This window comes from Phyllobates terribilis, unplaced genomic scaffold, assembly GCF_046119375.1.
Source record: "Phyllobates terribilis strain yellow unplaced genomic scaffold, ASM4611937v1 Scaffold_3__8_contigs__length_932513732, whole genome shotgun sequence".
In the NCBI taxonomy this organism is placed as follows: domain Eukaryota; kingdom Metazoa; phylum Chordata; class Amphibia; order Anura; family Dendrobatidae; genus Phyllobates; species Phyllobates terribilis.
In genome coordinates this window covers 563,938,227-563,962,316 of record NW_027362763.1, presented here as the reverse complement: position 1 = coordinate 563,962,316, position 24,090 = coordinate 563,938,227, and the positions used below count along the sequence as shown (strand labels likewise).

At 42.3% G+C, this 24,090-nt stretch overlaps 1 protein-coding gene across 1 annotated transcript in view; it reads right to left on the bottom strand.

Moving 5' to 3' along the window:
- Positions 1–23,445, bottom strand: part of PACRG (parkin coregulated) — an 856,879-nt gene extending 833,434 nt beyond the window's left edge. The window contains exon 1 of the mRNA XM_073673251.1: positions 23,128–23,445. Within this exon, the coding sequence (XP_073529352.1) occupies positions 23,128–23,220 (93 nt within the window). The 5' untranslated portion in view covers positions 23,221–23,445. The remainder of the gene's footprint in view (positions 1–23,127) is intronic.
- Positions 23,446–24,090: the final 645 nt, after the last annotated feature.

The following is a 24,090-nucleotide window of genomic DNA, read 5'->3' as shown; positions in this document are numbered from 1 at the left end:
CTCCTACATATAAAGTTTATGGCAGGACTTCACAGAAGTAAGGTCTCCTTCACACGTCCTGGTGATTTCTATACAGGAAAAAACAGTACTGGTGTGATCCGTGGTCAGTGTGTAAGTATGTGACATCTGTGTGACATCCGTGACACATCCATGTGTCCGTGTGCTGTGAGTGTGACACGTATGGAATAAAATGCAGAATAGAAATTAAAGAGTGTTAGGTATTAAAGATGTTCAAAGATAGAGATATATAGAGATGAGGAACATGATAGCTAGATAGATAGATAGATACATAGATACCGTAGATAGATAGAATAAAAAGTGAAGACAGCGCTATGGTGTATTCAATTTTTTCATTTTTTTATTCTATATTGAGGATTGGTATACGGCTGGAAGGATTGGCACCAGTATCTCATCTTACTGCTTGCTAGTGCTGCTTTTAGATAGATAGATAGATAGATAGATAGAAATATGTCAGTGTGCTATATAATCAGTGCTTTGTGTGTTTTTTCCTGTACTTTTTTTAAAATAAATAAATAATAATAAAAAAAAAGTTGTTAAATCCCTTGTAATTATCATAACCAGAGGGAAAGCCGACCACTGAGGGCTAATGTTAATAATCTGGGAAAGGGGCCAGTAGCCCTAAAGGTTCCCAGGCTATTAATAACAGCTCACAGCTGTTTGCTTAGCCTTTACTGGTTTACTAGGGGACTCAAGAAAAAAAATTACGTAGGGTCCCCCTATAATTACAACCAGCAAATTCTTTCCACTTGCCCTGGTGCGGTGGCAAGTGGGGTAATATTTGTGGGGTTGATGTCAGCTTTTTAATGTCAGCTGACATCAAGCCCAGGGGTTAGTAATGGAGAGGCATCTATAATACACCCCCATTACTAACCTTGTAGTGAAAATTAAATAAAGACAAACACAGAAAAAAGTCACACATTAAAAAAACCCTTTATTTGAAATAAACACTCCCCACTCTCTTTTATCCATTTATTTCTGTGAAATTGAAAGTGGGAAGAGTGAGGCTAAGCGGAACATTTGATGCATCGTATTGATGTGCCATTTCTGGGACAGCTGAGGGCTGATGTTCTTAGTCTGAGAGGGGGCCAATATCCATGACCCCTTCCCTGAATATTAATATCAGCCCACAGCAGTCTGTTTATCCTTTGGTGGTTAATTCTTATAGATCATAGATTAATCATAATCTAACCAGTAAAAGATAAGCAAACAGCTGTGAGCTGTTACTAATAGCCTGGGAACCTTTAGGGCTATTGGCCCCTTTCCCAGATTATTAACATCAGCCCCCAGTGGTCGGTTTTCCCTCTGCTGTTTATGAATATTATGGGGAACACCACATGATTTTTTTTTTTCATTTATTTATTTATACACTATGTACAAACACGGTGCTGAATACAACTACCATTAGTGTCGCCTGGTCACGCTGATCTTAGGGAGGCAACAATGATGAGAGCTGCCTTCAACACCTGGCGACTAGGAACAGCGCGAACTGTACGGCTTTTTCCAGGCGCTGGACGTGTCACACTGATGACACATCCGTGTGCCATTGGTGTGCACGTGTGCAGTACGCATTTCGTCTGTGGTGCTGGTAAAAAACGTACATGTCTGCGTACATGTTACACGGTCCGTGTAAAAAACCTGACATGTTCGCACCACCATCGAATACAATTGTTGTGCGTGTGTCCATATTTGCGGTTCTTAAAAAATGGACCGCATACGGACATGAAAAGCGGATGTGTGAAGGGGGCTTAAGGCAGTGAAGTGGCCTTCAAAATACCTACAGCTGCAATAGCTACCCATAGACACACTGCAATTGTGTTATGGTGTTGTGTTGTGGGTGCCAGAATTGACTGCCCTTTGGGATCATGACACTAAAATGCCACTGTCAGCATGTAATTAATTAAACAGCAGCAATCAGTGCCAGCTCAGGTCACTGCTGATAGAGGCAGGTGCTGGCTGTTAGTGGCAGCTTGCTTCTTCACATAACAATACATCAGGGTGTGTGAAGCAGTTTACCTTTTTTTGTACATTAAAGGGAACCTGACAGGTGATACATGCTGTCCAAACTGTGAGCAGCATGTATCAGGCACTGGCTGTACGATCACAGCCATGTATGTTTGACTCTGAAACGTTGCGGCGTTTCAAAGAAAAATATACTTTTAATACCTGCCGGGGACTGAGCTACACTATGCACTAGTGTTACAGGCAGGTCCCAAGCATCTGATGACAGTGACTGACAAGTCTCTGCATATACGTACGTTGCTGTATGGTAAACTGGATGGTGTCATTCAAAACTACAACTCATCCAGCAAAAAACAAGACCTCATATTTCTATATCCATGGAAAAATGAAAAGGTTATGACTTTTGAAAGAAGGGGAGGGAAAAATTAAAACACATAGTCAAAAATCGCCTTGTATAGGATGGGTTAAAAGCTTCAACATTGTTTTCTGTTCTTCAAATGATTTACATTTAAAGCTTGATTTCTCAGTGCTGGCACATGGCATTACTGCAAGATTTGTGTAATTGTTGATGTTGCCTTTGGGCGTATAAGCCATACAGTACCATTAGTTCCCCTTGCAAGATCCTTCTTATAGGTTCCCTTTAAAGATGTTCTCCTTTGTGTCAAATCATTGTTCTGTACATATTTTTAGCACATGTGTATGCTGCTGCTGTGGTTCTGGAATGGCCTGTAGTGCTTTGTTTACTTGCAGCGCTGGGTAACAAGCACAAACATAAAGGCTTGACATCCGAGATCTGTAATGCCGGAATTCCTAGGATAAGCCCCCCATGCGTCAAATCAGCACTGAAGGACATTTCATTTAACAAGGTGATGTCCAGAGGTGACAATCCCTTTCCTGATGATTACTGCATTTCAAAAAGCTTTAGCACTAATGGTAATTTTAGGAGAGGCTGTTAAGTGGTGGCGAGCATGCCACTATCAATCAGATGCTGCCATCTAATGCATTGAGTGGTGTCCTCCAAATATTAAACTACATTAGTGAATTTAAAAAACGGAATAATAATGTTAATAGTACCGCAAGAATGTGTTTCCAAATGTACCCATGTAATCTCACCATAGCTTAGTTATTAACCTAGGAAAAATGTGTCGGCCTTTACAATATTGTATTATATATACAGAATGTAAGGCTCCTCTTACCTCTGTACTAGTCTATCTTTATTAGTTTGCTAAGTGATATCTGTATTTTGTATGAAAGCACTTCTCATGTACAGCACCATGGAATCAATCATGCTATATACTGTAAATAAATAATAATATATAATGTACAGTATGGACCAAAAGTTTGGACACACCTTCTCATTTAAAGATTTTTCTGTATTTTCATGACTATGAAAATTGTACATTCACACTGAAGGCATCAAAACTATGAATTAACACATGTGGAATTATATACTTAACAAAAAAGTGTGAAACAACTGAAAATATGTCTTATATTCTAGGTTCTTCAAAGTAGCCACCTTTTGCTTTGATGACTGCTTTGCACACTCTTGGCATTCTCTTGATGAGCTTCAAGAGGTAGTCACCGGAAATGGTTTTCACTTCACAGGTGTGCCCTGTCAGGTTTAATAAGTGGGATTTCTTCCTTATAAATGGGGTTGGGACCATCAGTTGTGTTGTGCAGAAGTCAGGTGTATACACAGCTGATAGTCCTACTGAATAGACTGTTAGAATTTGTATTATGGCAAGAAAAAAGCAGCTAAGTTAAGAAAAACGAGTGGCCATCATTACTTTAAGAAATGAAGGTCAGTCAGTCCAAAAAATTGGGCAAACTTTGTAAGTGTCCCCAAGTGCAGTTGCAAAAACCATCAAGTGCTACAAAGAAACTGGCTCACATGAGGACCACCCCAGGAAAGGAAGACCAAGAGTCACCTCTGCTTCTGAGGATAAGTTTATCCAAGTCACCAGCCTCAGAAATCGCAGGTTAACAGCAGCTCAGATTAGAGACCAGGTCAATGCCACACAGAGTTCTAGCAGTAGACACATCTCTACAACAACTGATAAGAGGACACTTTGTGCAGCAGGCCTTCATGGTAAAATAGCTGCTAGGAAACCACTGCTAAGGACAGGCAACAAGCAGAAGAGACTTGTTTGGGCTAAAGAACACAATGAATGGAAATTAGACCAGTGTAAATATGTGCTTTGGTCTGATGAGTCCAAATTTGAGATCTTTGGTTCCAACCACTGTGTCTTTGTGCGACGCAGAAAAGGTGAACGGATGGACTCTACATGCCTGGTTCCCACCGTGAAGCATGGATGAGGAGGTGTGATGGTGTGAGGGGGCTTTGCTGGTGACACTGTTGGGGATTTATTAAAAATTGAAGGCATATTGAACCAGCATGGCTACCACAGCATCTTGCAGCGGCATGCTATTCCATCCGGTTTGCGTTTAATTGGACCATCATTTATTTTTCAACAGGACAATGACCCCAAACACACCTCCAGGCTGTGTAAGGGCTATTTGACCAAGAGAGAGAGTGATGTGGTGCTACGCCTGATGACGTGGCCTCCAGAGTCACCAGACCTGAACCCAATCGAGATGATTTGGGGTGAGATGGACCGCAGAGTGAAGGCAAAAGGGCCAACAAGTGCTAAGCATCTCTGGGAACTCCTTCAAGATTGTTGGAAGACCATTTCCGGTGACTACCTCTTGAAGCTCATCAAAAGAATGCCAAGAGTGTGCAAAGTAGCCATCAAAGCAAAAGGTGGCTACTTTGAAGAATATAAGATATATTTTCAGTTGTTTCACACTTTTTTGTTAAGTATATAAATCCACATGTGTTAATTCATAGTTTTGATGCCTTCAGAGTGAATGTACAATTTTCATAGTCATGAAAATACAGAAAAATCTTTAAATGAGGTGTGTCCAAACTTTTGGTCTGTGCTGTGTATATATATAATATATATATATATATATATATATATATATATATATATATGATGGGGCTCATTCAGACGTCTGTTTTCTTTTCAGTGATTTTGTTCAGAATTTCACCAGATTTCAACAGAGCTTGGTCCATGTTTATTCAGTTTTACTCAGAGGAAAAAAAAGTCACTACCTTCTCCTATGAGTCACTGCAGTACCTTCTCCTATGAGTCACTGCAGTACCTTCTCCTATGAATCACTGCACTACCTTCTCCTATGAGTTACTGCACTACCTTCTCCTATGAGTTTCTGCAGTACCTTCTCCTATGAGTTACTGCATTACCTTCTCCGATGAGTTCCTGCACTACCTTCTCCTATGAGTTACTGCACTAACTTCTCCGATGAGTTCCTGCACTACCTTCCCCTATGAGTTACTGCACTACCTTCTCCTATGAGTTTCTGCAGTACCTTCTCCTATGAGTTACTGCATTACCTTCTCCGATGAGTTCCTGCACTACCTTCTCCAATGAGTTACTGCACTACCTTCTCCCATGAGTTCCTGCACTACCTTCTCCTATGAGTTTCTGCAGTACCTTCTACTATGCGTTACTGCACTACCTTCTCCTATGAGTTACTGCACTACCTTCTCCTATGAGTTTCTACAGTACCTTCTCCTATGAGTTTCTACAGTACCTTCTCCTACGAGTTTCTACTGTACCTTCTCCTATGAGTTACTGCACTACATTCTCCTATGATTTACTGCACTACCTTCTACTATGACTTACTGCACTACCTTCTCCTATGAGTTTCTGCAGTACCTTCTCCTATGAGTTACTGCATTACCTTCTCCGATGAGTTCCTGCACTACCTTCTCCTATGAGTTACTGCATTACCTTCTCCGATGAGTTCCTGCACTACCTTCTCCGATGAGTTCCTGCACTACCTTCTCCTATGAGTTACTGCATTACCTTCTCCTATGAGTTTCTGCAGTATCTTTTCCTATGAGTTACTGCATTACCTTCTCCGATGAGTTCCTGCACTACCTTCTCCTATGAATTACTGCACTACCTTCTCCGATGAGTTCCTGCATTACCTTCTCCTATGAGTTACTGCACTACCTTCTCCTATGAGTTTCTGCAGTACCTTCTCCTATGCGTTACTGCACTACCTTCTCCTATCAGTTACTGCACTACCTTCTCCTATGAGTTTCTACTGTACCTTCTCCTACGAGTTTCTACTGTACCTTCTCCTATGAGTTACTGCACTACCTTCTCCTATGATTTACTGCACTACCTTCTACTATGACTTAATGCACTACCTTCTCCTATGAGATACTGCACTACATTCTCCAATGAGTAACTGCATTACCTTCTCCTATGAGTTACTGCATTACCTTCTCCTATGAGTTCCTGCACTACCTTCACCTGTGAGTTACTGCACTACCTTCTCCTATGAGTTACTGCCTTACCTTCTCCTATGAGTTACTGCATTACCTTCTCCTATGAGTTACTGCATTACCTTCTTCTATGAGTAACTGCACTACCTTCTCCTATGAGTTACTGCATTACCTTCTCCTATGAGTTACTGCACTACCTTCTCCTGAGTTACTGCACTACCTTCTTCTATGAGTTACTGCACTACCTTCTCCTATGAGTTACTGCACTACCTTCTTCTAAGTTACTGCACCACCTTCTCCTATGAGTTACTGCACTACCTTCTCCTATGAGTTACTGCACCACCTTCTCCTATGAGTTACTGCACTACCTTCTCCTAAGAGTTACTGCACTACCTTCTCTTTTGAGTTACTGCACTACCTTCTCCTATGAGTTACGGCACTACCTTCTCCTAAGAGTTACTGCACTACCTTCTCCTATGAGTTACTGCACTACCTTCTCCTATGAGTTTCTACAGTACCTTCTCCTATGAGTTTCTACAGTGCCTTCTCCTAAGAGTTACTGCATTACCTTCTCCGATGAGTTCATGCACTACCTTCTCCTATGAGTTACTGCACTACCTTCTTCTATGAGTTACTGCACTACTTTCTCCTTTTGGTCTGTGCTGTGTGTATATATATATATATATATATATATATATATATATATATATATATATATATATGATGGGGCTCATTCAGACGTCTGTTTTCTTTTCAGTGATTTTGTTCAGAATTTCACCAGATTTCAACAGAGATTGGTCCATGTTTATTCAGTTTTACTCAGAGGAAAAAAAAAGTCACTACCTTCTCCTATGAGTCACTGCAGTACCTTCTCCTATGAGTCACTGCACTACCTTCTCCTATGAGTTACTGCACTACCTTCTTCTATGAGTTACTGCACTACCTTCTCCTATGAGTTTCTGCAGTACCTTCTCCTATGAGTTACTGCATTACCTTCTCCGATGAGTTCCTGCACTACCTTCTCCTATGAGTTACTGCACTAACTTCTCCGATGAGTTCCTGCACTACCTTCTCCTATGAGTTACTGCACTACCTTCTCCTATGAGTTTCTGCAGTACCTTCTCCTATGAGTTACTGCATTACCTTCTCCGATGAGTTCCTGCACTACCTTCTCCAATGAGTTACTGCACTACCTTCTCCTATGAGTTATTGCACTACCTTCTCCTATGAGTTATTGCACCACCTTCTCCTATGAGTTACTGCAATACATTCTCCTATGAGTTACTGCACTACCTTCTCCTATGAGTTACTGCACTACCTTCTCCTATGAGTTACTGCACTACCTTCTCCTATGAGTTATTGCACTACCTTCTCCTATGAGTTACTGCAATACATTCTCCTATGAGTTACTGCACTACCTTCTCCTATGAGTTATTGCACTACCTTCTCCTATGAGTTATTGCACTACCTTCTCCTATGAGTTACTGCAATACATTCTCCTATGAGTTACTGCACTACCTTCTCCTATGAGTTACTGCACTACCTTCTCCCTTGAGCTACTGAAAAACGGACAGCACATGGGTGGCATCCGAGTGCGATTTTCCTTTTCGCGATTTTGCTGGGATTGCTGGGACACGTGAACAGCCCCAGAGACTATCATAGGTGTGAGTTCTAGCCATACAAAACACAGATAGAACTTGTATGCAAAAAAACGGACATTTGAATGAGCTCTCATAAGGAGAGATATTACTTCTATAACTGATATATTGCTCATATAATAATAGATACTGAATTTTAATAATGCCATACAGTGCCAAATTGCAGTTTCACACTGTGTCCATATACTGTGCTTACAAAAGAGCTCCAAGAAGTAAAGGTATATGGTAAGCAAAAATAGAGCCATACAGCGCCTAGCTGATGCCACCAGTGATGTTTCCAGGTATGTTCCTGACAAGCTGCCAACATTGCCATCAGATCAGTGATGTTTGATTCTAGGGTCCCATGCACATGAGTGGTTTTTGGAGGGTCTCACATAGATCACCAATAAAGTGCTACTGTATTTCAGCACGGACACATCACTGGTGACCAGGCGACGGTTCTATAGTCATCTATCTCATTGTGAAGGTAAGTGTAGTGGACAGTATGGATGACGGCCAGCCATAATAAAGAGACTAAAATGCTCAAGCTTATCGGCGGCCAAGTCTCCTGAGACATAATATCCTCCTTTTCCGCTATGATTCAAATTGAACAATTTCTTCACACATCAAGATCAGTGAACGCTCAAAATCTGCTGTTTTGCTTTTCTGCTTTGACGTTTTAGTGATGTGATCAATATCTGTACGGTCTCACTGGCCGCCATCAAGTCTGCAGTAGATATAAATACCTGACGTTTTATTATGAGCATTGATGATCGATGGCTGCTTTCTTTTTTGGCAATGATCCTGATTGCTGGCGCACCACTAATTAAGTACCCAATATAGTGAGCTATAACAAGGGTATTGGTGTATTAATGGTGTCTGGGAGCCTCTGGTTGACTGCGCTGCTATTATTTTAATCAGCCTTTCCTCTGCATGAATGGCAGGGAATTACTTAGACAGATCTGCATTCATCTGTTTAAAAGCAATATGTTTTACCATTTGTATGAAACGTAAAAAAATATCTGACGACCTCTAAATATAGGCTATTCAATTTTTTCATTATTTCAAATCAGGACCAATAAGTAGCAATAATCCTCGGTGGACAATGGAATGAGGGTAATTGTATGTAATTGTAAGAAAAATTAAACAGGTTTAACCCCTTCGCGACCTTGGGATTTTCCATTTTTGCATTTTCGTTTTTTGCTCCCCGTGTTCCCAGAGCCATAGCGTTTTTATTTTTTGGTCAATATGGCCGTGTGAGGGCTTATTTTTTGCGGGACGAGTTGTACTTTTAAACGCCTTTACTAGTTTTACCATATCATGTACTGGAAAACAGGAAAAGAATTCCAAGTGCGGTGAAATTGCAAAAAAAGTGCAACACCACAGATGTTTTTTTTTTATTTTTTTTACCACGTTCACTGAATGCTAAAACTGACCTGCCATTATTATTCTCCAGGTCATTACGAGTTCGTAGACACCAAACATGCATAGGTTCTTTTTTATTTAAGTGGTGAAAAAAAAATTCAAAGTTTGCTAAAAAAAATGTTTTAAAAATGACGCCATTTTCCGAGACCCGTAGTGACTCCATTTTTTGGGATCTGGGGCCGGGTGAGGGCTTATTTTTTGCGTGCCGGGCTGGTGTTTTTATTGATACCATTTTGGGGTAGATCCGATGTTTTCGTCACCTGTTATTGCATTTTATTGCAATGTTGCGGCGACCAAAAAAATGTAATTCTGGCGTTTAGAATTTTTTTCTCAATACGACGTTTACCGATCGGATTAATTCTTTATTTATATTGATAGATCGGGCAATTCTGAACGCGGCGATACCAAATATATGTATGTGGGGTTTATTTTTTATTATTTTATTTTGAATTGGGCGAAAGAGGGGGTGATTTAAACTTTTACATTTTTTAAATTTTTTAAATATTTTTAAAAACATTTTTTTTAAACTTTTTGCTTGCTTCTATAGTCTCCATAGGAGACTAGAAGCAGCAACTGTCTGATCACCTCTGCTACATAGAGGTGATGAGCAGATTACCTCTATGTAGCAGAAATGCTCCTGTACTATGAGCGCCGACCACTAGGTGGCGCTCATAGTAATCTTTACATGACAACCACTGGTGTCTGCTGCAGACCCAGGGTTGTCATGACCACCCATCGGTGACCCGCGATCACGTGACGGGGTTACCGATGGGCAGGGCTAATGCCGCGCTTCCGGCGCGGTGATGTTAAATGCCGTTGTCAAAGATTGACAGCGGCATTGAACATGTTAACAGCCGCGGGTGGATCGCGATTCCACCCACGGCTGTTACGGGCACATGTCAGCTGTAAGAATCAGCTGACATGTGCCCAGTTCAGTACGGGCTCAGCGCCGGAGCCATCACTGAACCGGGGGTGATGGCCTGGGGCGTACTAATACACCCTTGGCCAGTAAGGGGTTAAAGAGCTTGTCCACTACTTACATTCCTTAGGGCTCACTCAGACGTCAGTGATTTTCTTGGACGTGAAAGAGAGTCCGAGCGACATCAGTGTTTTTGATCAGAGTGTCATCAGATTTCAGTCCGTCTCAGATTTCACCATCAGAATTCGGTCAGCGTGTCGGTTTTTACAATCAGAATTCGGTCAGCGTGTCGGTTTTTACCATCAGAATTCGGTCAGCGTGTCAGTTTTTACCATCAGAATTCGGTCAGCGTGTCGGTTTTTACCATCAGAATTCGGTCAGCGTGTCGGTTTTTACCATCAGAATTCGGTCAGTGTGTCGGCTTTTACTATCAGAATTCGGTCAGCGTGTCGGTTTTTACCATCAGAATTCGGTCAGCGTGTCGGTTTTTACCATCAGAATTCGGTCAGCGTGTCGGTTTTTACCATCAGAATTCGGTCAGCGTGTCGGTTTTTACCATCAGAATTCGGTCAGCGTGTCGGTTTTTACCATCAGAATTCGGTCAGTGTGTCGGCTTTTACTATCAGAATTCGGTCAGCGTGTCGGTTTTTACCATCAGAATTCGGTCAGCGTGTCGGTTTTTACCATCAGAATTCGGTCAGTGTGTCGGTTTTTACCATCAGAATTCGGTCAGTGAGTCAGATTTTACCATCAGATTTCGGTCAGCGTGTCGGTTTTTACCATCAGAATTCGGTCAGTGTGTCGGCTTTTACCATCAGATTTCGGTCAGTGTGTCAGCTTTTACCATCAAAATTCGGTCAGTGTGTCAGCTTTTACCATCAGAATTCGGTCAGTGTGTCAGTTTTTACCATCAGAATTCGGTCAGTGTGTCGGTTTTTACCATCAGAATTCGGTCAGTGTGTCGGCTTTTACCATTAGAATTCGGTCAGTGTGTCGGCTTTTACCATCAGAATTCGGTCAGTGTGTCGGTTTTTACCATCAGAATTCGGTCAGTGTGTCAGCTTTTACCATCAGAATTCGGTTAGTGTGTCAGTTTTTACCATCAGAATTCGGTCAGTGTGTCGGTTTTTACCATCAGAATTCGGTCAGTGTGTCGGCTTTTACCATCAGAATTCGGTCAGCGTGTCGGTTTTTACCATCAGAATTCGGTCAGTGTGTCGGCTTTTACTATCAGAATTTGGTCAGCGTGTTGGTTTTTACCATCAGAATTCGGTCAGCGTGTCGGTTTTTACCATCAGAATTCGGTCAGTGTGTCGGTTTTTGCCATCAGAATTCGGTCAGCGAGTCAGATTTTACCATCAGATTTCGGTCAGCGTGTCGGTTTTTACCATCAGAATTCGGTCAGTGTGTCGGCTTTTACCATCAGATTTCGGTCAGTGTGTCAGCTTTTACCATCAAAATTCGGTCAGTGTGTCAGCTTTTACCATCAGAATTCGGTCAGTGTGTCAGTTTTAATCATCAGAATTCGGTCAGTGTGTTGGTTTTTACCATCAGAATTCGGTCAGTGTGTCGGCTTTTACCATCAGAATTCGGTCAGTGTGTCGGCTTTTACCATCAGAATTCGGTCAGTGTGTCGGCTTTTACCATCAGAATTCAGTCAGTGTGTTGGTTTTTACCATCAGAATTCGGTCAGTGTGTCAGTCTTTACCATCAGAATTCGGTCAGTGTGTCGGCTTTTACCATCAGAATTCGGTCAGTGTGTCGGCTTTTACCATCAGAATTCAGTCAGTGTGTCGGTTTTTACCATCAGAATTCGGTCAGTGTGTCAGCTTTTACCATCAGAATTCGGTCAGTGTGTCAGTTTTTACCATCAGAATTCGGTCAGCGTGTCGGTTTTTACCATCAGAATTCGGTCAGTGTGTCGGTTTTTACCATCAGAATTCGGTCAGTGTGTCGGTTTTTACCATCAGAATTCGGTCAGTGTGTCGTTTTTTACCATCAGAATTCGGTCAGTGTGTCGGTTTTTACCATCAGAATTCGGTCAGTGTGTGGGTTTTTACCATCAGAATTCAGTCAGTGTGTCGGTTTTTACCATCAGAATTCGGTCAGTGTGTCGGCTTTTACCATCAGAATTCGGTCAGTGTGTCGGTTTTTACCATCAGAATTCGGTCAGTGTGTCGGTTCTTACCATCAGAGTATGGGCAGTGTCAGTTTTTACCATCAGAGTTTGGTCAGTGTGTCGGTTCTTACCATCAGAGTATGGGCAGTGTCAGTTTTTACCATCAGAGTTTGGTCAGTGTGTCGGTTCTTACCATCAGAGTATGGGCAGTGTCAGTTTTTACCATCAGAGTTTGGTCAGTGTGTCGGTTCTTACCATCAGAATTCGGTCAGTGTGTCGGCTTTTACCATCAGAATTCGGTCAGTGTGTCGGCTTTTACCATCAGAATTCGGTCAGTGTGTCGGCTTTTACCATCAGAATTCAGTCAGTGTGTTGGTTTTTACCATCAGAATTCGGTCAGTGTGTCAGTCTTTACCATCAGAATTCGGTCAGTGTGTCGGCTTTTACCATCAGAATTCGGTCAGTGTGTCGGCTTTTACCATCAGAATTCGGTCAGTGTGTCGGTTTTTACCATCAGAATTCGGTCAGTGTGTCAGCTTTTACCATCAGAATTCGGTCAGTGTGTCAGTTTTTACCATCAGAATTCGGTCAGCGTGTCGGTTTTTACCATCAGAATTCGGTCAGTGTGTCGGTTTTTACCATCAGAATTCGGTCAGTGTGTCGGTTTTTACCATCAGAATTCGGTCAGTGTGTCGTTTTTTACCATCAGAATTCGGTCAGTGTGTCGGTTTTTACCATCAGAATTCGGTCAGTGTGTCAGCTTTTACCATCAGAATTCGGTCAGTGTGTCGGTTTTTACCATCAGAATTCGGTCAGTGTGTCAGCTTTTACCATCAGAATTCGGTCAGTGTGTCAGTTTTTACCATCAGAATTCGGTCAGTGTGTCGGTTTTTACCATCAGAATTCGGTCAGTGTGTCGTTTTTTACCATCAGAATTCGGTCAGTGTGTCGTTTTTTACCATCAGAATTCGGTCAGCGTGTCGGTTTTTACCATCAGAATTCGGTCAGCGTGTCGGCTTTTACCATCAGAATTCGATCAGTGTGTCAGCTTTTACCATCAGAATTCGGTCAGCGTGTCGGCTTTTACCATCAGAATTCAGTCAGTGTGTCAGCTTTTACCATCAGAATTCAGTCAGTGTGTCGGTTTTTACCATCAGAATTCGGTCAGCGTGTCGGCTTTTACCATCAGAATTCGGTCAGTGTGTCAGCTTTTACCATCAGAATTCAGTCAGTGTGTCGGCTTTTACCATCAGAATTCGGTCAGTGTGTCGGTTTTTACCATCAGAATTCGGTCAGCGTGTCGGTTTTTACCATCAGAATTCGGTCAGTGTGTCGGCTTTTACCATCAGAATTTGGTCAGTGAGTCAGATTTTACCATCAGAATTCGGTCAGTGTGTCGGTTTTTACCATCAGAATTCGGTCAGTGTGTCGGTTTTTACCATCAGAATTCGGTCAGTGTGTCGGTTTTTACCATCAGAATTCGGTCAGTGTGTCGGTTTTTACCATCAGAATTCAGTCAGTGTGTCGGTTTTTACCATCAGAATTCGGTCAGTGTGTCGGCTTTTACCATCAGAATTCGGTCAGTGTGTCGGTTTTTACCATCAGAATTCGGTCAGTGTGTCGGTTCTTACCATCAGAGTATGGGCAGTGTCAGTTTTTACCATCAGAGTTTGGTCAGTGTGTCGGTTCTTACCATCAGAGTATGGGCAGTGTCAGTTTTTACCATCAGAGTTTGGTCAGTGTGTCGGTTCTTACCATCAGAGTATGGGCAGTGTCAGTTTTTACCATCAGATTTCGGTCAGCGTGTCAGCTTTTACCATCAGATTTCGGTCAGCGTGTCAGCTTTTACCATCAGAATTCAGTCAGTGTGTCAGCTTTTATGATCAGATTTCGGTCAGTGTGTCGGTTTTTACCATCAGAATTCGGTCAGTGTGTCAGCTTTTACCATCAGAGTTTGGTCAGAGCTTCATCAGTTTTTCTCGAATAAGAAAAAAAAAAAGTTTGTCTATTTTTTCCTATCTAGCAGTCCGTGAAAAACAGACTGTCTGATTTTTTCATGAACCCATAGACTTGCAGTGTCCATTTTGATTTGACACTTGGATCAATATCAGACATGTCTCCAAGATTTTGCGCTGACCGTTCGGTCTGCAAAAGATCACAGACATGTGAACCGCCCCATTCAACATTATATGTATGAGTGTTATCTGTGAAAAAAATGGATAGCATGCGGATGCAAAAAATGGAGGTCTGAATGAGCCCTTAGGATAGATAAGTCAGCAATATCAGATCGGTGTAGGATCACCTACTTGCAGCTCCGGTAGTCGCATGTAACAGTGTACGGAGCTGGCACAGAATAGCTTCATACATCGTGTAGTGGTCGTTCTCGGGTACTGCAGCTTAGTTTACATTCACTTGGAATAACGGAGAATCTCCACTGCTCGGTTGCAGCACTGCATTCTGCGCAGCGAAGCAAAGTGTTTAAGTGCAGCAAAAGAACTGCAGCAGTGAACGCCATGAGAAAGTGGGGTAAGGAGGGATCACCTAGTTTGGGAATCCCCACTGGGCACTTGTAAGCCAGTTTGCATAACAGGTACAAATTCATTTTCTTCCTTTTAATTGCAAGCAGATCGGTGGGGTCACAGGACGCAGTAGAAAACCTATGCTTTCTATTGTATCTATGCTCCAGCTTTGTGTACGCCCTCAGGCAGGAGCTGTGTGCTCCTATCTCCTGAATTGTGCACATCTCAGGGGGCTCTCTGAGCAATCACAGGGGGTTTCAGGACCTGGACTTTATTCTAATTTTAATCCCACTATTCCCAAAAATATTGGCCTTTTTAATTGGCGCAAATTTTTAGGCACAGCAGCCTGAAGACATGCCCCCAGAGTATCCTGTGAGCCACACCCTCTTGGTAAAGATCATAAAAATTAGCATTAATAGCAAGGTACATGGAAAAAAAACAAAACAAAGAAAACAGAATCCTCAGGGAAACAGCAGGAATAAAACGGGGTAAAACTGGGCAGCTCTGACCTGGTGACAGATCCTATTTGAGTCCACAACTCAGCATTGGCTGAAAAATTAAAATCTGCTGACGGTCTCCCATTAAGGCCCCCCCATCTGATAGACACATCTCCTTTACTAACACCAGGGCTTGATGTCAGCTGTGTTTTTGGACAATTGACAGCTGTCATCAACCCCAAGCCGATTGCCAACGCACCAAGGCATCGGGAAGAGCCAAGTCAAAGAGCCAATATTGGAGCATCTCATGTGATCTCAGGCTGGTATTTTTCGGCTGGGAAGGGCCTAAATACCAAGGACCCTCCGAACCTGATAATATCAGCCCGCAGCTATCTGCTTTACCTTGGCTGGTTATCAAAAATAGGGGGTACACCATGTTGTTTTTCCCATTTATTTAATTATTTACAAGGTTAATACATGTACAGTAAGCAACACATGCAAGGCACAAATTATATATGACAGATATCTTAGCTATTATTGATCTCTTTATGTATCTATCTATTATCTTTGCACATCTTTAACACATAAAAATCAGTAATTTCTATTCTGCATTCTATTCCGGTAGGTGTCAAACTGACGGTACAAGGATGGCACACGGAAGGCACACAGACCTCACATGGGAGGCACACGGATGGTACACACAGACACACGGATGGCCAACAGAAAACCACATGTATAGTAAAAATGGAACGTCTCACGCATACATTTTTTTAAGTGGACGTGTGAAGGGGGCCTAACATGAAGAAGGCAGATGGAACGACTTCGGAGACGCGCTGCATCGTATGATTAGCACTGTTACTATCTAGAAGCCATCACAATGGCCATCACTACAAATGTCAAACACATCATTCAAAGAAAAGCATGCAGCCAAAGGCCATGTTTAGCTCAAAAGTTTAATTCCCAGTTTCTCTTCATAATCCAGGTTTTCCTAACTATTTGCTGCGTACTCATTGTCAGGGGCGGATTATTGTGAGGGAAATCTGAGCTACCACCCATTGCCCGAGGCCAGTATAGTAACAAAATTAACAGTACTTATAAATTATAAAATAAAGTATATTCTAGTAATAAAACATTGTTACACCATTTATGCTGAAAGATTATTGTTAAAAGAGCATTATTACATTGTTAATATTAAGTAAACTCATACACGATTATCTTTCAGTGTAAATGCATCTTTAGTAGCAGAGAAATAATGGGAGTAATACTCATTTGTAAAAGAAAGTCCATCATTATGTATAGCACCGTGCCTTAGTATATAGTGTTCTCTCTTGTTATGTACAACACTGTCCCTTGTTAAATAGCTTCTGGTCTTGTTATGTACAGTGCTGTCCCTTATTAAATAGATTCACCTCTTGTAAAGTATAGCATTGTCTCTTATAAAATAGCTTCCCCTCTTGTAATGCATAGTGCTGTCCCTTATTAAATAGATTCCCCTCTTGTAATATATAGCCCTGTCCCTTATTAAATAGCTTCCCCTCTTGTAATGTATAGTGCTGTCCCTTATTAAATAGTTTCCCCTTTTGTAATGTATAGCGTTGTCCCTTATTAAATAGCTTCCTCTCTTGCAATATATAGCGCTGTCCTTTAGTTACATAGCGTCCTGTCTTGTTATATATAGCATCGTCCCTTAATATATAGCACCCTATCTTGTTGTGTACAGTGGTGGCCAAAAGTATTGGCACCCCTGCAATTCTGTCAGATAATACTCAGTTTCTTCCTGAAAATGATTGCAATCACAAATTCTTTGGTATTATTATCTTCATTTAATTTGTCTTCAATGAAAAAACACAAAAAGAATTGTCCTAAAGCCAAATTGGATATAATTCCACACCAAACCTAAGAAAGGGTGAGGACAAAAGTATTGGCACTGTTTGAAAAATCATGTGATGCTTCTCTAATTCATGTAATTAACAGCACATGTAACTTACCTGTGGCACCTAACAGGTGTTGGCAATAACTAAATCACACTTGCAGCCAGTTAACATGGATTAAAGTTGACTCAACCTCTGTCATGTGTCCTTGTGTGTACCACATTGAGCATGGAGAAAAGAAAGAAGACCAAAGAACTGTCTGAGGACTTGAGAAACCAAATTGTGAAAGCATGAGCAATCTCAAGGCTACAAGTCCATCTCCAAAGACCTGAATGTTCCTGTGTCTTCCGTGCGCAGTGTCATCAAGAATTGTAAAGCTCATGGCACTGTGGCTAAACTCTCTAGATGTGGACGGAAAAGAAAAATTGATGAGAGATTTCAACGCAAGATTGTGCGGATGGTGGATAAAGAACCTCGACTAACATCCAAACAAGTTCAAGCTGCCCTGCAGTCCGAGGGTACAACAGTGTCGACCCGTACTATCCGTCGGCGTCTGAATGAAAAGGGACTGTATGGTAGGATACCCAGGAAGACCCCACTTCTTACCCCGAGACATAAAAAAGCCTGGCTGGAGTTTGCCAAAACTTACCTGAGAAAGCCTAAAACGTTTTGGAAGAATGTTCTCTGGTCAGATGAGACAAAAGTAGAGTTTTTTGGGAAAAAGCATCAACATAGAGTGTACAGGAAAAAAAAGAGGCATTCAAAGAAAAGAACACGGTCCCTACAGTCAAACATGGCGGAGGTTCCCTGATGTTTTGGGGTTGCTTTGCTGCCTCTGGCACTGGACTGCTTGACCGTGTGCATGGCATTATGAAGTCTGAAGACTACCAACAAATTTTGCAGCATAATGTAGGGCCCAGTGTGAGAAAGCTGGGTCTCCCTCAGAGGTCATGGGTCTTCCAGCAGGACAATGACCCAAAACACACTTCCAAAAGCACTATAAAATGGTTTGAGAGAAAGCACTGGAGACTTCTAAGGTGGCCAGCAATGAGTCCAGACCTAAATCCCATAGAACACCTGTGGAGAGATCTCAAAATGGCAGTTTGGAGAAGGCACCCTTCAAATATCAGGGACCTGGAGCAGTTTGCCAAAGAAGAATGGTCTACAATTCCAGCAGAGCATTGTAAGAAACTCATTGATGGTTACCGGAAGCGGTTGTTCGCAGTTATTTTGGCTAAAGGTTGTGCAACCAAGTATTAGGCTGAGGGTGCCAATACTTTTGTCTGGCCCATTTTTGGAGTTTTGTGTGAAATGATCAATGATTTGATTTTTGCTTCATTCTCTTTTGTGTTTTTTCCTTGCAAGCAAATTAAATGAAGATAATAATACCAAAGAATTTGTGATTGCAATCATTTTCAGGAAGAAACTGAGTATTATCTGAGAGAATTGCAGGGGTGCCGATACTTTTGGCCACCACTGTATAGTGCTATCCCTATTATATAGTGGCCTCTTGTTATGTATAGTGCAATCCTACAATACATAGCATCCTCTCTTGTTATGTATAGCGCCATCCATGATTACATAGCATCCTTGTTGTGTAAAGCGTCGTCCTTTATTACATAGCATTCCCTCTTGTTATGTATAGCGCCATCCCTTATTACATAGTATTCTCTTTTTTATGAATAGCGCTGTACATAAAGGGAAAAATTTGGCTACACATTCTGATCATTTTATCTCGGTTCATCTGCAGATGTGCAGCAGAGAACCTGTGTGTTTGTCACGCGACCTATCACATGACTTACCAAAAATGTCATGTGACATGCCAAGTGATACATCGGGTGCTGAGAGGGCCAACACACTCTAAACTTCATTCATGAATTACTCCTTTGGTGGATGCTCAGTAGCGCCCCCTGAGTAGGGCACCTGCTCAGGACTCTCCACTAAAAGGCAGAGCTGCGAGTCACTACAAGATGGACTGTCTCTGGCAGACATGACACATACGTGTTTTACATGGACGGCTTTTCTGTAGCAGATGAACAATGACATCTAATTATACTTTTCCCCTACAGAAGATGCTGCAGACAATCACATGCTTCCAAAATCAACGGCTTGCCACCTTCCCTGGTATTACATCTCAACTGAGACATTCGCTTTAATTAATCTAGAGGATTTTATACGGGGTTATCCCGTTATCTAATCATAAATTCAGTCATTGTGTAATGAAATGCTACGCAAGTTTCTAATAAACTTTAACTGATGCGAAAAAAAACAACAACTTTCTAGCAAAAGGTCAGTGTTGCTATAGCAACCAATCAGATTACAGTTTCACATTTTTGAACTGACCTGGAAAAATCAAAGGCATAAAATAAATGGTTGCTATGGGAAACCATCACCTGCTGCAAAATATTTTCTCATTGTTATTAAATAGAAACAGTTTTCCTTATATTCATAGGTAAAAACCTCCAGAGGCCAAGCTCCACTTCTAAGAAATGTCAAATCTGACACCATTTGCTGGATTTGTTGCAGATTTTCTTTTGCAACCTTCATTGAAAATCTGTAACTAAAGTATAGTATAATGTATTCTAATGATAGGGGTTTTCGGGGATTTGTGAAAAGTTGGCCAAGAGCAGGAAATAGTTAAATAATAAAAAAAACTATACTCTCTTCTTCAAGGCAGTAAGAGTCCAATGGAGACCACCAATGATCGGTGCTGAAGTAGCAGGCGATTTATAGAGATGTACAATAATATGTACAGTGGTGTGAAAAAGTGTTTGCCCCCGTCCTGATTTCTTATTCTTTTGCATGTTTGTCACACTTAAATGTTTCAGATCACAAAACTAATTTAAATACACAAAATGCAGTTTTTAAATGAAGGTCTTTATTATTAAGGGAAAAAGAAATCCAAACCTACAGGGCACTGTGTGAAAAAGTGATTTCCCCCTAAACCTAATAACTGGTTGGGCCACCCTTAGCAGCAACAACTGCAATCAAGTGTTTGCGATAACTGGCAATGAGTCTTTTACAACGCGCTGGAGGAATTTTGACCCACTCATCTTTGCAAAATTGTTGTAATTCAGCCACATTGGAGGGTCTGAGCATGAACCGCCTTTTTAAGGTCATGCCACAGCATTTCAGTCGGATTAAGGTCAGGACTTTCACTAGGCCACTGCAAAGTTTTAATTTTGTTTTTCTTAAGCCATTCAGAGGTGAACTTGCTGGTGTGTTTTGGATCATTGTCCTACTACATAACCCAAGTGAGCTTCAACTTGAGGTCACGAACAGCCGGACATTCTCCTTCAGGATGTTTTGGTAGACAGCAGAATTCATGGTTCCATTTACCACAGCAAGTCTTCCAGGTCCTGAAGCAGCAAAACAGCCCTAGACCATCACACTACCACCACATTTTACTGTTGGTATGATGTTCCTTTTTTGAAATACTGTGCTACTTCTATGCCAGATGCAATGGGACATATACCTTCCAAAAAGTTAAACTTTTGTGTTGTCAGTCAACAGAGCATTCTCCCAAAAGTCTTGGCAATCATCAAGATGTTTTCTGGCAAAACAGAGACGAGCGTTTATGTTCTTTTTGCTCAGCAGTGGTTTTCATCTTGGAACTCTGTCATGCTTTCTATTTTTGCCCAGTCTCTTTCTTATGGTGGAGTCATGAACACTGACCTTAACCGAGGCAAGTGAGGCCTGCAGTTCTTTGGGTGTTGTTGTGGGGTCTTTTGTGCCCTCTTGGATGAGTCGTCACTGCGCTCTTGGGGTAATTTTGGATTGCCGTCCACTTCTGGTAACCTGGGAACCACGGTTACATGTTTTTGCCATTTGTGGATAATGGCTCTCACTGTGGTTTGCTGGAGCCCCAAAGCTTTAGAAATGCCTTTATGAGTTTTCCAGACTGATAGGTCTCAGTTACTTTGTTTCTGATTTGTTCCTGAATTTCTTTGGATCGCATCATGATGTGTAGCTTTTGAGGATCTTTTGGTCTACTTCACTTTGTCAAGCAGGTCCTATTTAAGTGATTTCTTGATTGAGAACAGGTGTGACAGTAATTAGGCCTGTGTGTGGCTAGGGAAATTGAACTCAGCTTCCCAATGATGTAACAAATCACAGTTAATTTATGTTTTAAGGTTTGGATTTCTTTTTCGCTTAATAATAAAGACCTTCATTTAAAAAGTGCATTCTGTGTTTACTTGTGTTATCTTTGTCAAATATTTAAATTTGTTTTGTGATCTGAAATATTTAAGTGTGACAAACATGCAAAAGGATAAGAAATCAAGAAGGGGGCAAACATTATTTCACACCACGGTATATATAGTATATAGCGGTCGGACACCCACCGATCGGTTGTTATCATTTATGTTATTGAGAAGTGATCCCTTGCTTTCACTAGACAACCCCCTTAATCTTTGTTCACATCTGCAATAGAGGCTCCGTCCTGTTCTGTCCTTATTACCGGAAGGAGCCGCATGCTGCACTATTTACTTGGGTAAAATAACAGACCCCATACTGGAAATGAGATAAACCTCAATAGTCACGGACGATCTCTTTGGACATTTTCCAGATGGTGCTTGTGCTCACTGTCAGGTGCATATGCGGGGAGGTGTGCACCCGACAGTGGCCGCAGTCAGAATGAAAGCTGAGGCATCTGACCGCCATAGGCACCCATTGTACAGAAACGAGTGTCGCACTGTATCGTTTCTTTGCAGTTGCTCTCTGAATTGGAAATGTGACCAAGCCGGTCTGAGGAAAAAAATCGCTACATGCCTGATATTGGGATTGCACTCAGCCATGAAAGTCAATGAGTCTGTGGAAACCATCAAACTGCGCTTCAATGTCATCTGAGTGCAGCCGATTTTCATAGACTTACAGAATGAAGATGGAAAACATTTTTTCTCCATCTTATCCTTATCCGAGAAAATCAGAGCACACTATGATTACACTCTGATTAGAGTTTGACCAGAGTGTGATTTGCATAATAGACCCGATTCTCTTGGAGAAAACATCCGGTGGTCCGCTCTTAGCCTAGGATGTGTTCTCTGGGACTGAATGTGTTATAACCCATTGTCATTGAGTCTCCCTATTATATCAGCACACAACTTGGCCAGTGACTCCACAGAGCGCTCCAATGCACTGACTGCTAGGCCTCAGGTGTATGTGGCGGTATAATAGGGGGCAGTCTGTGGCTGTCATCAGATTCTCAGTATATAATACAGGAAGCCTGATGATATGTGCTGAGCGTGGTCCTGCACTTCCATATACATTACAGCCACACATGACACTCCTATGCCGTCAGTGACATGTCGTTTTTAGTGGTAAACTATTGAGATGTTTGGGGCTGCTATGCCACGAATTGCACATTTTGCCTATTGATATGAATGGGTATGATTGCTGTGCATCTATTCTATTTCAGAAATGGGAAATTCCCCAAATTGTGCGCTAAGGTACCAAGCACGCCATAATGTGCTGCAATATGGCGCCACAGAGGAAAGCAGACTGACAGCACAAAATTACACAGCATGGTCATGTAGATCTCAGCGGAAGGTGATCTGAAGCACAGAGGGGCAGTATCCCCAAACTGTGTGCTGCCATACACCCCATAATGTGCCGCAATATGGCCCCATACAGAGACACAGACGGAGCACACAGAAACCCACAGCATGGTCACGTAGATCTCAGCGGAAGGCGATCTGAAGCACAGAAGGGCAGTATCCCGATATTGTGCACCACCACCATGCAAGCATCCCCCACATGGCACCATGTAGTACGGTGCAGTTCTGTCCACTAGGGGCGTTGCACAGACGTGCACAGTATGGCATGGTGGTGCAGATGTCAGTGGCAGGCTAAGGGGCAGCATCACATAACATGGGAAACAGCGGCCATCCCTGCTCTCACTTACCACTGCATTCTTCATCAGGGCTTTCACGGTAAATCCCTCGGAGGCAGCCGCTGTTTTGTCCCTGCTCTTGTTGGCGCTGCTCTCGATCACCATGGTCAGGGTCTCGGCTGGGGTGAGATGTCGCTGGACGATGTACGATGGAGCCGGAGCTAGGTCCTGTAGTTTATGACCGTTACCAAGGCAACAACTGGAGACGCTGACCCTTGTTGCTAGGCGACGTGTCAACTATACTAGTGACGTAGCTTGCGACCCGGGAAACGGCGTAACACAGCGGCTCACTCCTCCCCAATCCGACATGCTTTGCTCTGTTGCGCATGCGCTCTGTGTTCCAGACGTGTGTGGCTGTGATGTGAGTGTGTGGGTGCAGCTGCTGGTCCGCAGTGCTGCTCTGTACGCTCATGCCCATTACCAGCTGTGGGAGTAGCCTGCAGCGGGCATGGCTGCCGGGAAAGCATGATAGGAGTTGTAGTAGTGGTTGTGAGTACAGTGACTACAACTGCTGACAGCCCATGGCAGGAAAGCATTAACGTTTGCTGCCGGCTATAGCTAGGGCAGGCTTAACCCAGCTATGACCAGACCTCATTGCTGTCTCCTACCCCTATAGTGCCCGAGTCTCTGTGAGGTATCAATGACACGTGTCATCTACATTTCCCCTTTGTAACTGTGGTCTACAGTCCGCTGTCACAGTCAGTCTGATCTTAGTCACCAGTCTGCACCTAGTATTTAAGTGGAAACATCTTTTTTAGGAGGGTGGGGGGGATTAGGGAAGATTACATTTCATTTTGAATGCCATAAATAGATGTCATAATCACTGGTATAAGGAGATGCAGCGCTGTGCTGTCTCCTACTCCTAGATTGCGCATAGACGGAGTTTCTGTTAGGTAGCAATGACCAGATTAGGTAGGGTGCCACCTACAGCAATGATCTCCAGTCCATTGTCACAGTCGGCCTGATCCAGTCCGC